At 35.5% G+C, this 16604-nt stretch overlaps 1 protein-coding gene and 1 pseudogene across 1 annotated transcript in view; one reads left to right on the forward strand and one right to left on the reverse strand.

Annotated features, from left to right (window-relative positions):
* BRWD3 (bromodomain and WD repeat domain containing 3) overlaps positions 1-16604 on the forward strand; it is a 152344-nt gene that overhangs the window by 104571 nt on the left and 31169 nt on the right. Inside the window, exons 26-34 of the mRNA XM_052663833.1 lie at positions 3667-3791; positions 6029-6111; positions 7144-7255; positions 8204-8265; positions 8369-8524; positions 9206-9326; positions 10361-10486; positions 10574-10652; positions 14804-14860. Coding sequence (XP_052519793.1) covers positions 3667-3791; positions 6029-6111; positions 7144-7255; positions 8204-8265; positions 8369-8524; positions 9206-9326; positions 10361-10486; positions 10574-10652; positions 14804-14860 — 921 coding nt within the window. The remainder of the gene's footprint in view (positions 1-3666; positions 3792-6028; positions 6112-7143; positions 7256-8203; positions 8266-8368; positions 8525-9205; positions 9327-10360; positions 10487-10573; positions 10653-14803; positions 14861-16604) is intronic.
* LOC128070538 (tubulin alpha-1C chain-like) lies at positions 1792-3091 on the reverse strand (annotated as a pseudogene).

Below are 16604 nucleotides of genomic sequence, written 5' to 3' on the forward strand. Positions count from 1 at the left end.
CTCTTGAGAAATCTGTATGCAGGTCAGGAAGCAACAGTTAGAACTGGACAGGGAACAACAAACTGGTTCCAAATAGGAAAAGGAGTACGTCAAGGCTGTATATTGTCACCCTGCTTATTTAACTGATATGCAGAGTACATCATGAGAAACGCTGGGCTGGAAGAAACACAAGCTGGAATCAAGATTGCTGGGAGAAATATCAATAACCTCAGATATGCAGATGACAGCACCCTTATGGCAGAAAGTGAAGAGGACCTAAAAAGCCTATTGATGAAAGTGAAAGAGGAGAGTGAAAAAGTTGGCTTAAAGCTCAACATTCAGAAAATGAAGATCATAGCATCCAGTCCCATCACTTCATGGGAAATAGATGTGGAAACAGTGTCAGACTTTATTTTTGGGGGCTCCAAAATCACTGCAGATGGTGACTGCAGCCATGAAATTAAAAGACGCTTACTCTTTGGAAGAAAAGTTATGACCAATCTAGATAGTATATTCAAAAGTAGAGACATTACTTTGCTGACCAAGGTCCATCTAGTCAAGGCTATGGTTTTTCCTATGGTCATGTATGGATGTGGGAGTGGGATTGTGAAGAAGGCTGAGCGCCGAAGAATTGATGCTTTTGAACGGTGGTGTTGGAGAAGACTCTTGAGAGTCCCTTGGACTGCAAGGAGATCCAACCAGTCCATTCTAAAGGAGATCAACCCTGGGATTTCTTTGGAAGGAATGATGCTAAAGCTGAAGCTCCAGTACTTTGGCCACCTCATGCAAAGAGTTGACTCATTGGAAAATACTCAGATGCTGGGAGGGCTTGGGGGCAGGAGGAGAAGGGGATGACCGAGGATGAGATGGCTGGATGGCATCACGGACTCGATGGACATGAGTGAGTGAACTCTGGGAGATGGTGATGGACAGGGAGGCCTGGCGTGCTGCAATTCATGGGGTCGCAAATAGTCGAACACGACTGAGCGACTGAACTGAAATGATGCTGATTTCTGTAACAAAGCTTTTATTTGTACAAAAATAATGGCGAACAAGTCACAACAGTGCAATAGGTAGAAAATAAAACAACCACATTAACAAAGTGCTGAAATAAATACTAACCAGGAGGAGAGGACAGGCCCTCATGGGGTGTTTCTGTCACCGGGATGTGTGGGGTTTGTCTTCGCAGCCCAGAGCCCACAGACTCATGGAGCCACATACTCAGACTAAGTTGCATTGGACCCAGTGCCTGCAAGTCAAATGCCTCGGGTCACCAAGGTCGTGGTGGAGTCAGGACCACACTGACTCCCAAGAAAGGCCATTTCCTAGTGCTCAGCCTGGACTACTGGGCATCCAGCAGCAATTCACTGAGCCTGTGTGATTTCTTATTTTAAATTCTAACCCTGTGGTTATAGTAAATTTTAGAAGTCAACTTATTTCTGGTATAAGACCCTGGACTTTGGAATAAGATCTGAATTTCAATCCCAGCTCTGCTATATACAAGTGTGTAACTCTTAAAACATCACTGTACCCATGAGGCTCTGTTTTATCATCATTAAATGTGACTAATAACAGTATTTAAGGATGGTATTTAAAATAATATTGTAGCACTCAAAATTGTAAGTCCTTTTCCCGAACATATACATAGTATGTCCATCTGCCTAATTACAGACTGTATTTCTGCTATAGGAATTATTTTTTAAATAGAGTTATCAATAGAATTTAATATTATTGACAAGATAGGGCCACAATGGGCAGCTCCACAGAACACAAATTAGACAATCCCAAGAGTTTGAAGTTGTAATAGACAGGTTAATATTTTCTAACCTCATCCTCTCCCTCAGCCCTATGCACTTCAACCTCCTCATAATCCTTCTCAAAGGCAGCCATGTCCTCATGACCCTCAGAAAACTCTTCTTTTTCCATGTCCTCACCCACATACCAGTGAACAAAGGCAAGCTTGGCATATATCAGGTCAAGTTTGTGATCCAGGTGAGCCCAGGCCTCAGCATGCACAAAGCTCGTTGTACTTTGGCTTGATCTCCACCAGGTAGCACAGTGGGAGACTGATAATTAATGCCAACTTTGAATCCATTGGGGCACTGGTCCACAAACTGGATGCTGCACTTGGTCTTGATTGTGGCAGTGGTGGCACTGATATCTTTTGGAATCATGTCACCATGGTACAGCAGGTAGCAAGCCATGTATTTAGCTTGGTGAGGGTTACATTTCACCATCTGGTTGGCTGGCTCAAAGCAAGCATTGGTGATCTCTGCTACAGAAAGCTGTTCATTTTAGGCTTTCTCACCAGAGATGGCAGGAGCATATGTGGCCAGAGGGAAGTGGATGCAGGGGTAGGGTACCAGGTTGGTCTGTAATTCTGTCATATCTACATTCAGGGCTCCATCAGATCTCAGGGAACTAATGATGGAAGACACTACTTGTTGGCTTTGAGACAGTTAAGACTAGTATAGATTGGGCACTCAATATCGGGATTTCTATGACAGATGTCATAGATGGCCTCATTGTCTATCATGAAGATACAGAGTGCTCCAGGGTGGTGTGGTTGGTGAGGGTGGAGTTGTAGGGTTGAACTATAGCTATGAAAACCTGGGGGCTGGGTAAATGGAGAACTCCAGCATGGACTTCTTGCCATAATTGACAGAGAGATGTTCCAATGGCAGGAAGCTAAACCCAGAACCAGTTCCCCCACCACAGCTGTGGAAAAGCAAGAAGCCCTAAAGACCTGTGTATTGGTCAGCCAGTTTCTGAATTCAGTCCAAGACAAGGCCAATGATCTTCTTGCCAATCATGTGGTGACTGCGAACATAATTATTGGCAGCATCTTCCTTGCCCTGATGAGCTGCTTTGTGTGGAGGAACTGGCGGAGGGTGCTAGTACCAACTTCATCAGTGACCGTTGGTTCCAGGTCTACAAACACTGCCTTGGGCACATGCTTGCCGGTGTCTGTCTCACTGAACAAGGTGTTGAAGGAGTCTTTTCCTCCTCCAGTGGTCTTATCACTTGACATCTGGCCATCAGGCTAGATGCCATGTTCCAAGCAAGAGAGCTCCCAATAGGCATTGCCAGTCTGTACACCAGCCTAGCCAATGTGGATTAAGATGTACTCAACGCATGAATGAAACTTGTAGGGTTCTGTAGGAACTGAGGAGGTGAGGGGATGGCCACAAAGATTTCACACCAAGTAGTGACTAGAGGAGTGATTCTTAACTAGCAGAAAACTTCTTAACTCTCCAGAGGAAAACCTAGGAGTTTGTTCAAAATACATATGACTGAGCTTTACCCTAGATATAGTGAACTCAGTTCCATAGTAGTAAATAGGGACGTGAATTTTAAAAAGATTACCAAGGGGATTCTTCTGCTTATCCTTGGTTTAGAGCCATGCACTAAACTACAAATTGCTGTTAAGGGGTCAAGAGCCATATCTTATTACCTTTAACACTTAGTGGAATGCCTCAAATCTGGTGGGTATTCAGATAATTTTAAAATTTAATAATTTTAAAATAAAATTTATCAGATAATTTTAAAAATTTTAATGGAGTATAGTTGATTTACAATACATTTCAAATAATTTGTAAATTGTTCAAATAATAATGAAATAATATGCAAATGTTAAGCAATTACTTATATTGAAATTAATAATTTTTTTGGTATTCTCATGAATAGGAACAAGAGTTTGTTAAGATTGTAGGAATCAAATATGAGGTTGGACCACCTACACTATGCTGCTTGAAGCTTGCATTTCTGGACCCCATTTCAGGCAAAATGACTGGAGAATCTTTTTCCATTAAGTGAGTATCTATGCTGGCTCGTGTGTGTGTGTGTGTGTGTATTTTAATTCCTGACATGTATCCCTGATGATAAAGAAAACATGACAGCACTACAGGCTTTAGAGTTTTAAAGACCATGGTTTAATGTTCAATTCTTGTTTTGTTTTTCCACTTAATAGGGTCACAAAGAGTCGGATATGACTGAAGCAACTTAGCATGCACACGATATAGATATAGATATAGATAGATAGATAGATAGATCAACTGAAATAAAAACATACAACATGAGACCTATGGGTTTCAGTTTTATTTGGGAGCTTGCTGAGGACTATAGTCTGGGAGATAGCCTTAGACAACTCTGACAAGATGTTCTCAAGAGGTAGCAGGGGCAGAGCCAGGGTACATTTGAAATTTTTTTGGCTGGGAAATACATGTAGTCAGGCATACATATTGCTAGTTATTGGTAGTCATGAGGATCAAATATCTCAGTGATTTTAGTGTTCTATATATGGAAAGATGCAAGAGTGCAGGGTCATTGAAATTCTTCCTTACATATGCATCTTAACTATCTAAGAGTCCATACATCCAAAACACAGAATGCTTCATCTTGAATTCCTTTCAGGGTGAGCTGTAGATCAACAACTACAGTGGCTAATGACTTGATTCTTTTATTGGGATAGCCAGAGTTCTTTTGTTTTTTTTTTTTTTCCATAAGATGACTCTCATTGTCTTTAACTACGTTCAGAGTGGTTTTTTTAGGTTGTATTGTGACAGCTGTCATATAAGTGAGCATTTAAAAAAAAAACAAACATCAAACTGGTGAATTTTTGTGTAGCCATTATAATATTGAAGATGGAAGAAAAAGAGGAACATTTTTGGCATATGATACTTTATTGTTTCAAGAAAGGTACAAACAACTGAGATGCAAAAAAATGATTTGTGCAATATATGGAGAAGGTGCTGTGACTGATCAAACATATCAAATGTGGTTTGCGAAGTTTTGTTTTGAAGATTTCTTGCTGGACAATGCTCCATGGTCAGTTAGACCAGTTGAAGTTGATAGTGATCAAATTGAGACATTAACTGAGAACAATCAAAGTTATACACAGAGGAAGTAGCAGACATTCTCAAAATATCCAAATCAAGTGTTGAAAATTGTTTGCACCAGCTTGGTAATGTTAATTACTCTGATGTTTGGGTTCCACATAAGTGAAAAAATCTTCTTGACTGTACTTCTGTATGTGATTCTCTACTGAAACAAGGCAAAAATGCTCCATTTTTAAAACAAATTGGGACAGATGATAAAAAATGGATACTGTAGAATAATGTGGAATGGAAGAGATCATGGGGCAAGTGAAATAAACTATCACACAACCACACCAAAGGCTGGTCTTCATTCCAAGGAAGGTGATGTACATATAGTGGAATTGGAAGGGAATTACGAGCTCCTTCCAGAAAACCAAATGATTAATTCCAACAGGTACTACTTCCAATTAGACCAACTGAAAGCAGCACGTGACAAAAAGCTTCCAGAATTAGTCAACAGAAAATGCATAATTTTCCATCAGGATAACTCAAGACCACATGTTCCATTGACAACCAGGCAAAAACTGTTACAGCTTGGCAGGACAGTTCTGATTCATACACTATATTCACCAGACATTGCACCTTCAGATGTCCATTTATTTCTGTCTTTACAAAATTACCTGAATGGAAGATACTTCAATTCCCTGGAATACTGTAAAAGGCATCTAAAACATTTTTTTGGTTAAAAAAAATGAAAAGTTTTGGGAAGATGGAATTATCAATTTGCCTGAAAAATGGCAGAAGGTAGTGGAACAAAATGGTGATACACTTAAAGTTCTTGGTGAAAAATGAAAAATGGGCCTTTAATTTTTACTTTAAAACCGAAGGAAGATTTTGGCCAACACAGTATATGATCAATTGTCTCAAGACATTTAGGCATCATTAGTTTTGTTGGAGATATACTTACACATTGGATAATGTAAGAAATAACAGTCTTATAAGATAGGATAAAAGTAATATAGTTAGTGATTTAAGGTCATAAGTAAATATTTAAGACAAACAGATCAAACACATGGGGTTTAGTTTAATTAAAAGCATTTGTAAGGACCTTGAGGTTTGCAACAGTTTGCTCAATAACTCCACATTAAGCATATATATCCCTGGATATTTAGAAAGTGACATATACTGTTGTATCTGTATACTGAATCACATGTACTTTATTTTCTCTTCAGGTATCATGACATGCCAGATGTCATTGACTTCCTTGTGCTACATCAGTTTTATAATGAAGCCAAAGAAAGGAACTGGCAGATAGGTAAATATAGAATTCCCACTTAAATATTGTTTGAAGCAGAGTAACTTTTAAACTGAATTAACAGTGAGAAACTTTAGACTGAAAAAGCTGTTAGCCAAATTAGAAAAATTAAATTTTTATTTTCAGTTATGTTTAGGTGATTGTATGTACTTTGTATGTGTTATAAAACCTTTCTGTGAATATCTATTCTATTAGAATACAAATCTAAATTAAAATGAAAATCTGAAGTTTCAGTTGCCTTCACATGGAGTACTTAACACTTGGGCTCTTAACAGACCTTTACTGATTGTGGCTTTGTCTCTCTCTCTTTCTCCTCTTCCACCTCTCTCCCTTTTTCTCCCTTTCTCTCTTTACTGCTCCTGTTGTCTCCCTGTCTATTCCTTCCACCTTCTCTAGCTATTTAATCTTGGGCATGTGATTAACCTCTCCGTGCCTCACTTCCATTATCTATAAAATGGGAATCACATCTGAACATACCTATAAGGTTGATATGAAAGATAAATAATATGTAGAAAGAACTTAAAATGTACCAGACACAGAGCAAACACTGTATAATTATCTGCTGTTAGTAGTTTTTTTTTTCTGTTAGTATCTTCTATCTTTTCTAATTGAAAGAAACATTTTTATCCACATGGTTGGTTTTATATTCCTTAGCCATTTAGAGGCACAAAACTAGTATGAAGAGATTTTTAGAAACAAAATGGTAAAACAAAAAATAAGAGGAAGGAAAAAAAAAAAGAAACAACTGTGGTGTTACATGTGCAGTACAAAAAGCAGACTGTCTAATGATGATCCCAAGTAACTGAAAGAAGTTAAATTATATGTGGTAATATGTGATTTTATTTCATAATAATTATTAGCACTTGGAAATCAAAATCCTTGAAGAGAGTAATATGGAATACTCAGATTGAAATCTGTAATAATGCTGGATACAATGATGCTATTATATTCATCAAAATGTACAGTTTAGACTGGGAACATAGCAGTTATTCTCAAGAGCACTCTTTTAAGATTTTTTTTAAAACATTGTAGGTGATAGATTCCGCAGTATAATAGATGACGCCTGGTGGTTTGGGACTGTAGAAAGTCAGCAACCTTTTCAACCAGAGTATCCTGATAGTTCTTTCCAGTGTTACAGTGTTCAGTAAGTACAGTTATGGTCTTTTACACCTGATAAAATACTTTGGTACTATATGGACTTTCTATAAACCCTGCTTTACCTAGTCTTACAAGACCTGTACCTGTAAGGAAGGAATCATAGTACTTTTAAGGAAGGAATTTGATGATAAACTTTCTGGTGCAATATGCATGCTAAAACAAAGCAGAAACTGAATACTGATTTCTGCCTCCTTAGTTCCTGTGTTTTCTCTTAAATATTTCTATTTTAGATAAGAATTACAACTATTATTTCATAAAGAATACTGAAATTAATTCAGTGTTTAAAGTGATTGTTTCAGCTGGAATATAATAGTGAATATTTATATAGTCTTTTATTTGATGGTATAAGTTCTAGTCAAGGGTGAGTGCATTACTTTTGGATATATTGATACTATTTGTCTACATTTACTTTTGTTCTTCATGAAATACCAGAGTTGTAAGATTCCTAATAAATAAAACTTTCTTCTTAAGAATGATGAAACATGTTTATTCTGTGAAGATTGACTTTTAGTCTTCATATTGTAGATCAAAAGGGAATAGTAAACTTTTGGAGAAGCTATAATAACCTGGTAGAAAAAAGTAGATTATGTCACAGAAATAAGTGATGTATTAAATTGACTTTTTAACCTAAAAGGAATTTTCCAGTGATAACTTTTTATTCTGTACCCTGGCTTAACATTGAATGTATGCTTGGTTGGAATTTAAAAAAAAACAAAAACAGAACTAAGAATAAGTTTAGGGCTCTCTAATTTTCATATTAGTGGACCATGTTTTCTCTGTTAGAGGGTTATCATTATCTTTGTGTAAGCAAAGTTATACTTTAAAGAAAGTATATGCCCCTTTCCAGATTTCACCCCCAAGAAGTCCTCCAAATTATGCTAGTATGTAAAAGTATCATGTGAATTTGATTTGTATCTTGTTATTTTTTTAATAGCTGGGACAATAATGAGAGAGAAAAGATGAGCCCCTGGGATATGGAGCCAATTCCAGAAGGAAGTAAATATGCTTTTAAAAAATGAATTCTAATTTTTCTAAAAGAAGAATGGCAATAGCATTATTCTGAAAACTAATTATTTCTGATTTTTTACCTTATGCATAGCTGCCTTTCCAGATGAAGTTGGTGCTGGTGTTCCTGTGTCCCAGGAGGAACTGACTGCTTTGCTATACAAACCTCAGGAAGGAGAGTGGGGGGCTCATTCCAGAGATGAGGAATGTGAACGAGTTATTCAGGGAATCAACCACCTTCTTTCCCTGGGTATGGTGAATGTGAAAGAATATTAAGAAGATGAAAAAAGAATGTTAGGAAGATGAGAAGGAATAAGGAAAACCAGCAGAATTTAAAGTTCTATAAAAGGAAATGCAGTTTTTCACTATATACTTCTAACTCAAAAGGCACAGTGATTCTAGTTTTAATAATATTTTTGTATGCTTGGTCAAAGTAATGACTTGCAAACCTTTTCAGTTCTGGGGTTATAATAGTGAAGGCATGTAAGTGTCTTTTACTTTTGTGAGCCATCTTGGCTCTCTAGCTATTCTCTGAGCCTAACTTTGGGTGGATTTTTTTGGTAAAGACTGTGGGTGGAGTAATCAGTTTTGCTCCATAACTAGTTATATTTTCTGAAGTGTATCACATGAGACATTTGGCATTTATCCAGAAAAGACATAAATTTGAAGTTAAAAACAGTTCTCCAATAATTTTGTCTTGTTTTTATCTGATTTGAACCAGTGTATCATGTATGATTCATAGATAACATGTCCAAATAAAAAGAATAACATTATAATAGTATTGGTCTAATTTTTGCATAATTTAATCATCTCATTTTAGTAATATAGTTTTATATTGCTCACACTTCCTGTTTATATATGGTTTTTGTTTGTTAACATGAGATGTTAGTGTTGTTTATAACTATCTTTTCTGATTTTGTAAATATTGTAGATTTTGCCAGCCCCTTTGCTGTTCCAGTGGATCTCAGTGCCTACCCCTTGTATTGTACTGTAGTTGCTTATCCAACTGACCTCAACACCATCAGGCGGAGACTTGAAAATCGCTTTTACAGGTTTGTTTAGTTTTTACCATTTCCTATAAAGCTTTTAGCTTTATGTCTTTTGCTTTCGTTTTTGCATGATGATACACTGAGATCTTTGTTTTTATATTGTAAAATAACCACTCAGAAGACCCACCTCAAAATTTCTTTTGAAAATTTGAAACAGTTCATTTCCTTTCCTTCAGGAGATTCTCAGTCTTCCAGGGTAAAAAGGAGTATGGACAGGGAGAAAATTATGACTAGTACAAGTCACAATTGAAACAATAATTACAGTTAACTCTTAGTTTATTAAAAGCAGATTAAGTGGTTTGTGGATTCATCCTGATTATGGTGCTCCAGTGTCTTTGAGCATGTTTTAAATCCCCTGTTGGGAAATTAGGCAGCAGTTAATTAGATTTAATCACCAGCCCCAAAATGTGTAAAGAAAAAAAAAATCAAGTTGTTTTTTTCTTCTGTTTTGCTGGAAGTTATGCGATTATGGGGAGGCGGTGGAGGGCAGCTTTTGTTCTCTCTCTCACCCTCAAGTCTACTGTGTCCTAACAACAATTATTCCATGAAATTGTTATAAATAATACCATGTGGGTGTATCTTATAACATTACCTGTAATTTCTTTAGTAGTCTAGTATCATAACAGCAACTGCATTAAAATATGTGTCCTTTTCTACAACCTGGCTTCTTGATTTTTGGTCTTCTCTGAAAACTAAACATTTTTTTGTTGATTTTATCAGAGCACTGTTTGTTTCTATTTGTTTCTTTATATTTGGTCACATCACTATTTACCATAATGTCATGGGTCAGTTCTCTTCCAGGTTTTAATATCCAAGTTTATAATCCAGTGGTTCTGAACTCAGGCCTGTGCTTCAAATACTGTAACTACATACTTTTATTGGTGCATATTAGTCACACAGATATATTGAGTCACAAACATATATTTGAACACCTTTGATGTTTCATGATTAAATGCCTAGTTGTTGTATATTGTCTAATTCTAGAATAGACTTTGAATGTATCGACCAAAAGTAACAGGGTATTTTTGCTTTCATAGGAGAATATCAGCATTAATGTGGGAAGTACGCTATATTGAGCATAATGCTAGGACTTTCAATGAGCCTGACAGTCCTATAGTTAAAGCAGCCAAAATTGTAACTGATGTCTTACTTCGATTTATTGGGTAAGAAGCAGTTTTATCTTCTATAGAGGCTGACTTCTGAGTTTTTAAAATTTATTGAAGTGTATTTTAACTTATCTTGTTTCTCAGGGATCAGAGCTGTACTGATATACTGGATACTTACAATAAAATTAAAGCAGAAGAACTAAACAGCACTGATGCAGAGGAGGTAAGAATCACAGCATGACCAGTAGGCATTAATTCCTTTTCTGTCATTTAAAGTACATTAGGTATTATATATGAGTGTTGTAACTGGGTATTAGCAACGAATCTGATTTCTGAAAGCTCGCTGAACACCTGCATCTTTTTGTATTAGGCTCTTTAACCTATATTTAGATAGTGTATACCAAAAATGTAGTGGTGCTGCAGTGTTTGTTCAGAGAGAGGTGGCCATTCATCCTTTTGGACACAGTGGTTTCAGTATTGAGAAATCAATACTTTATATTCCAGCCCTTGAAAACAGGACAAAGCACTAAACTGTGTTTTAAATGAATGGTTAGTTGATGGAAATTTTAGTAGGGATTAATTTTCTATACTACATACATATATATGTATATATATATAATATTAAAGTATTTTATAATTTTAGACTTGAAAGTCTCTATTTTTAGTAGTTTCAAGGAAATGCTGTTTGATTTCCCTTGTGGAAATTTATAAACATAAACTAGTTTTTCTTAATGAAATGAATTAGTATTGTCAGCAGACCCTCATGTATCTTATTTCCCCACCCAGTCATATCCCTGATTTACACTAAGTTATTTTTGACTAGAGGCTATGATAGAAGCAAAAACCAGGTTAAGAGGCTGAAACAATAATGGAAAATGACAATTCAAAAATATTTTATGGAAAACAATTCATCCCAGAGATAAGTGACTCAAATATGCTGGATTTTATTGCAGTGGCTATGATTATACAGAGGTATTTTACATGTTTATATTTTCTGTACTGTTAATTCTCAGAATGGTAAATCTCTAATAGTTTTTCAATTTCACAAAAACGTGTTTGACTATAAAATGTTGTAAGTATTATTGAAGTTAAATGCTATTTATATATTAAAGACAACTCAGATATGCCAATTAGATATTATCCTCCTGAAACTAATAAAAAATTTATCATTCTTATACCTGATATTTTCTCTAACCTTTAATATAAATGCGTTTTGCTCAGAATTTGATGTAGCAAGAATTTCTCCTCAAAATAACATAACTTGGATTAGAATAGGAAAGGAAAGTAAAATATAATTCAGCAAGCTTATTTTTTCTTTTTCTTTCTCTCCCTTCCTTCCAACATTTAAATTCTACGCTTTAAACAAATTGCAGTTATACAATACAGTGTTATCAACTAAAGTCACCATGTTTTACCTTAGATCCTTATATTCTCAGACTTTATTCAACTTATAGCTAGAAGTTTGTGTCTGTTTACCACCTTCTCCCTGGCCCCTCCCACCATCAGTCCACTACCCAACAACTTTTCTGTATTCTGTTTCTGAGTTTGACCTAAAAAAAAAAATTCTACATATAAGTGATACCATGCTGTGTTTGTCTTTCTCTATCTGACTTATTTCACTTAGCAAAATGTGCTCAAGTTCCATCTGCATTGTCACAAATGGCAGAATTACCTTCTTTCTTATGGTTAAATAATATTCCATTGTGTATATGTGTATATATATATACCATATTTTCTTTGTCTGTTTATCTGTTGACAGACAGATTGTTTCCACATCTTGGCTATTGTGAATAATGCTTCAGTGAACATGGGAGTGCAACTTTATACCTTTGATATCTTGTTATTATTTACAGAAGTGAAATTGCTGAATCATATGGTGTTAATAGTTCTATTTTTAATTTTTTGAGGAACTACCATATTGTTTCCCATAGTGGCTGTACCAATTTATATTCCCACCAACAGTGCACAGGGGCTCTCTTTTCTCCACATCCTCGTCAACAATTCTTATTTCTTTGTCTTTCTGATAATAACCATTCTAACAGGTGAGAGGTGATATTTCATTGTGGGTTTTATTTGCTTCTCCCTGATGATCAGAGATGTTGAATACCTTTTCAGGTACCTATTGGCCTTTTGGATGTCTCCTTTGTAAAAATGTCTATTCAGTTTCTCTGTGCATCTTTCATTAGGTTATGTGTTCTGCTGTCAAGTTGTTTATATATTTAAGTATTAACTCCCTGTATATGATTTGCAAATATTTTATCCCATTTGGTATATTGCCTTCATTTTGTTGATGGTTATTGTTTGCTGTGAAGAGCTTTGTAGTTTGATGTAGTCCCAATTTTTTTAATATAAATTTATTTATTTTAATTGGAGGTTAATTGCTTTACAATATTGTATTGGTTTTGCCGTACATCAACATGAATCTGCCACAGGTATTTATTGCTTTTGTTGCCTTTTATTACCTTTGGATTTTGTTAAATCCAAAAAAATCATTGCCAAGACCAGTGTCAAGCAGCTTACCCCTGTGTTTTCTTTTAGGAGCTTTATGGTTTCATGTCTTATATCCAAATCTTTAATCCATTTTGAGTTGTGTTTAATGTATGGTGCAGGTGGATTTTTTTTCCAGTTTTTTCAGCACAATTTATTGATGAAATTATCCTTTCTTCATTTTATATTCTTGGTTCCTCTGTTGTAAGTTAATCAACCAGTATGTATGGTTTATTTCCGTGTACTTTCTGTTCCCTTGATATATATATTTTATGTTAATACCATACATTTTGATTATAATAACTTTCTAATACAGTTTGGTATCAGGAAGTGTGATGCCTCCAACTTTATTCTTCTTTCTCAAGATGGTTATTAGAATTCTTTTTTGTGGTTCTATATGAGTTTTAGGATTGTTTTTCTATTTCTGCAAAAAATACTGTTGGGATTTTGATAGGGCTTGCATTGAATCTGTATATTGCTTTAAATAGTACAGATGTTTTAACAGCATTAATTTTTCATATCTGTGGCATGTAATACCTTTCTATTTATTTGTATATTCTTCTATTTCATCAATGTCTTATAGTTTTCAGTGTACAGATCTTTCAACTCCTTGGTTAAATTTATTCCTAGTATTTTATTCTTTTTGATGTAAGTATAAATGGCATTGTTTTCTTAATTTTTCTCTCTGATAGTCCACTGTTAGTATACAGAAACATAACTTACTTTTGTATGATGGTTTTGTATCCTGCAATTTTACTGAATTTGTTGATTAGTTCTAACAGTTTTATGGTAGGTTATTTAGACTTTTCTATATGTAATACAATGTCATCTGCTAATAGAGACAGTATCAATTTTTCTTTTTGATTTAAATTTTTTTGTTTTTCTTGACTAATTGTTCCAGCTAAGACTTTCAATACTATGTTAAATAAAATAAAAGAGTGAGCGTTCGTGTCTTGTTCCTTATCTTAGAGGAAAAGTTTTCAGCTTTTTACAATTGACCATAAATTAGTTGTGGGTTTTTCATATATGACCTTTTTTTTTATGTTGAGATACAGTCCCTCTATACCTATTTTATTGAGAGTTTATATCATGGATGGATATTGCTATCCTCAGAGTAGCATTCTGGGTTAGAATAGAAAATTAAACTAAAATGTAATTCAGCAACTTCAGAAAGGGAAACTAATGGCTTGTGAGCTACTTCTCTTCTTTTTGAAAAAAAATTCATTAAGGTATAGTTGATTTACAATGTTGTTTTAGTTTCAGGTATACAACAAAGTGAATCTGTTATACATATATGTAGACCCACTCTTTTTAGATTCTTTTCCCATATAGGCCATTTCAGAGTAGTGAATAGATTTCCCTGTGCTATACAGTAGATCCTTATTAGTTATCTGTTATGTATATAGTAGTATGTATATGTTAATCCCAATCTTCCAATTTATCCCACCCCTTTACCCCTGGTAACCATAAGTTTATTTTCTACACCTATAGCTCTATTTCTGTTTTATAGATAAGTTTATTTGTAACATTTTTTTAGATTCTTCTAGGCATTACCTATGTGCTTCACCATCACCAGATTAGTAGTAGTGTGTGGGACTTGTCTCTTTGTATTAAAAATCTATCCCTCAGGGTGATACTTCACTGAATCTTATTTTTTAATACATATTCTTATTTTCCCTATAGAAAAGAAGTTTGTTTCTTGAAGTAGCAAAAGATTATAGCATGCAGCTGAAGTTTAGAGTGAATCTTTCTCCCACCTCTGTTCTGCTGCCTGCTTCAATGAGGGAGTTAATTATGATTGTATTTGCTGTTTCTTTGTAAATGTTTATCTAGTTTATAAGACTAAATTTAACAATATCTTCTCCCACTCTTCCCTTTTAATTTTAGGATACAGAAATGGTTGATTTAGATTCAGATGGACCTGGTACTTCATCTGGAAGAAGGGTGAGTGGATAAATGAACTGCTAATAAGAAAAAATTCAAGCTTCCTGCATCAAGGATCCCTAAGACCAACTCCACAAATTTGGAGAGTTGCTAGAAAGACTTATAGAACTTAGTATATGTACTTGTTGCTGTTGTTTAGTTACCAAGTCGTGTCTGAGTCTTTTGCGACCCCATGAACTCTAGCCTGACAGACTCCTCTATCCATAGGATTTCCCAAACAAGAATATTGGGGTGGGTTTCCATTTCCTTCTCCAGGTGATCTTCTCAACCCAGCAATCGAGCCCATGTCTCCTTTGGCAGGTGGATTCTTTATCACTGAACCACCAGGGAAGTCCTGTGTATACTTGTTAACTCATTGCTAAGGTTTATGACAGTGACAAGGTAAAGATACAAAGCTGGAACACAGGGGAAAAGATACTGGCAGAGCCTGGAGGGATCTATGTGCAGATTTTCTTATGCACTCTCTCTCCTCTGAAAGGCCACACAGAGTACGCTCTTTCCCCACAATGAAAATGTAGCAATATGTAAGTGACTAGGGACTCAGTTCCTAAAGAATTTATTGGGAACTTGTTATGTCTACTTCATCTGACTAATCCATGCCAAGATTCCAGACTCTCAGAAAGCAGGAAAGCACCGGAAATTTATAGGAAAGTGGGTATACAACACAAATAACATTGTTTGTACTAACTTGGGCACAGTAAACTACTTTTATCATTAAAGAAAGAGTTCAAGTCCCAAGTTCCTAGACACTAATCAAGGGCTAACCTGACAAGCAAGGCCTGTTAAAGATAGCCTCAGGTCTTTTATGTTAACTGTGTTCTACACAACTTCTACTCTATGATAATTAGACAAACATTTGTTATATGTAAGGAAAATATTTCCTTTCAAATACTAAAAGAGAATGTATACAAAAGACAGCAAAATAGTAAAGCCTAGAGTATATTCTGATGACAAAGAATTTACTTTAAAATATACTTATTGTTCAAGTGTTATTTTGAGAAAATTATGGTGCCATTGTCAAATATTCTTAACTACCAGCAAAGATTAAGGTATTAAAATCATTGCCCTTGTACAGGAAAAGTTTGTTCCTCTGTGTTTAAGATTTGGATTTTCTCAAAATGAGAATTCAGAATACTAGAGTTCTTGCTGTTTCTGTGAATATAATAATCTAGTTTTTGTTTATATTTTTGCCAGAGAGAATGATATTTAATCAAAACTAAGAAACTTTTAAATGGGTGCTGTAAGGCGAGTCCAGACAAAAAGAGAGCGAGCCGGGTGGTCAGGCAAGAAAAGGAAATTTATTAGAGGTAAAAGAGAGGGTAACTGGCTCTTAAGGAGAACCAACATTCTCCCTTTCTGACAGAGTCCTTCTTATGCCCCACCAACGAAAAATTCTCTGAAGGGGTGGTCATGGTAGCCGAAGGTCTGGAATCTGGTGGTCTCGAAGCTTGAAGAAGATAGGTGCCAATGAGATAACAAGATGCCATTTGGGAAATTTGGTCAGTCTCACAGATCACTGTGATTTATTCTTTGTTTGCGAGGTCAACATAATGAGCCATCTTATCAATGAGATCCCATGTGGGTCCTATCATTCCAATCTTTTTGATTTAGGATAAGGGCCAAAAGTCAATCTTCTGTAACTGCCAATATTCTGTAATGGGACAGGGGCGTTGTAGGGGTAAGATAAGAAAAGGGTGAATTGCGGATCAAGGGGATTTGTGTGGAGTCGAAGTTTTTGATAATC

This window comes from Budorcas taxicolor, chromosome X (assembly GCF_023091745.1).
Source record: "Budorcas taxicolor isolate Tak-1 chromosome X, Takin1.1, whole genome shotgun sequence".
NCBI classification, from domain to species: Eukaryota; Metazoa; Chordata; class Mammalia; order Artiodactyla; family Bovidae; genus Budorcas; species Budorcas taxicolor.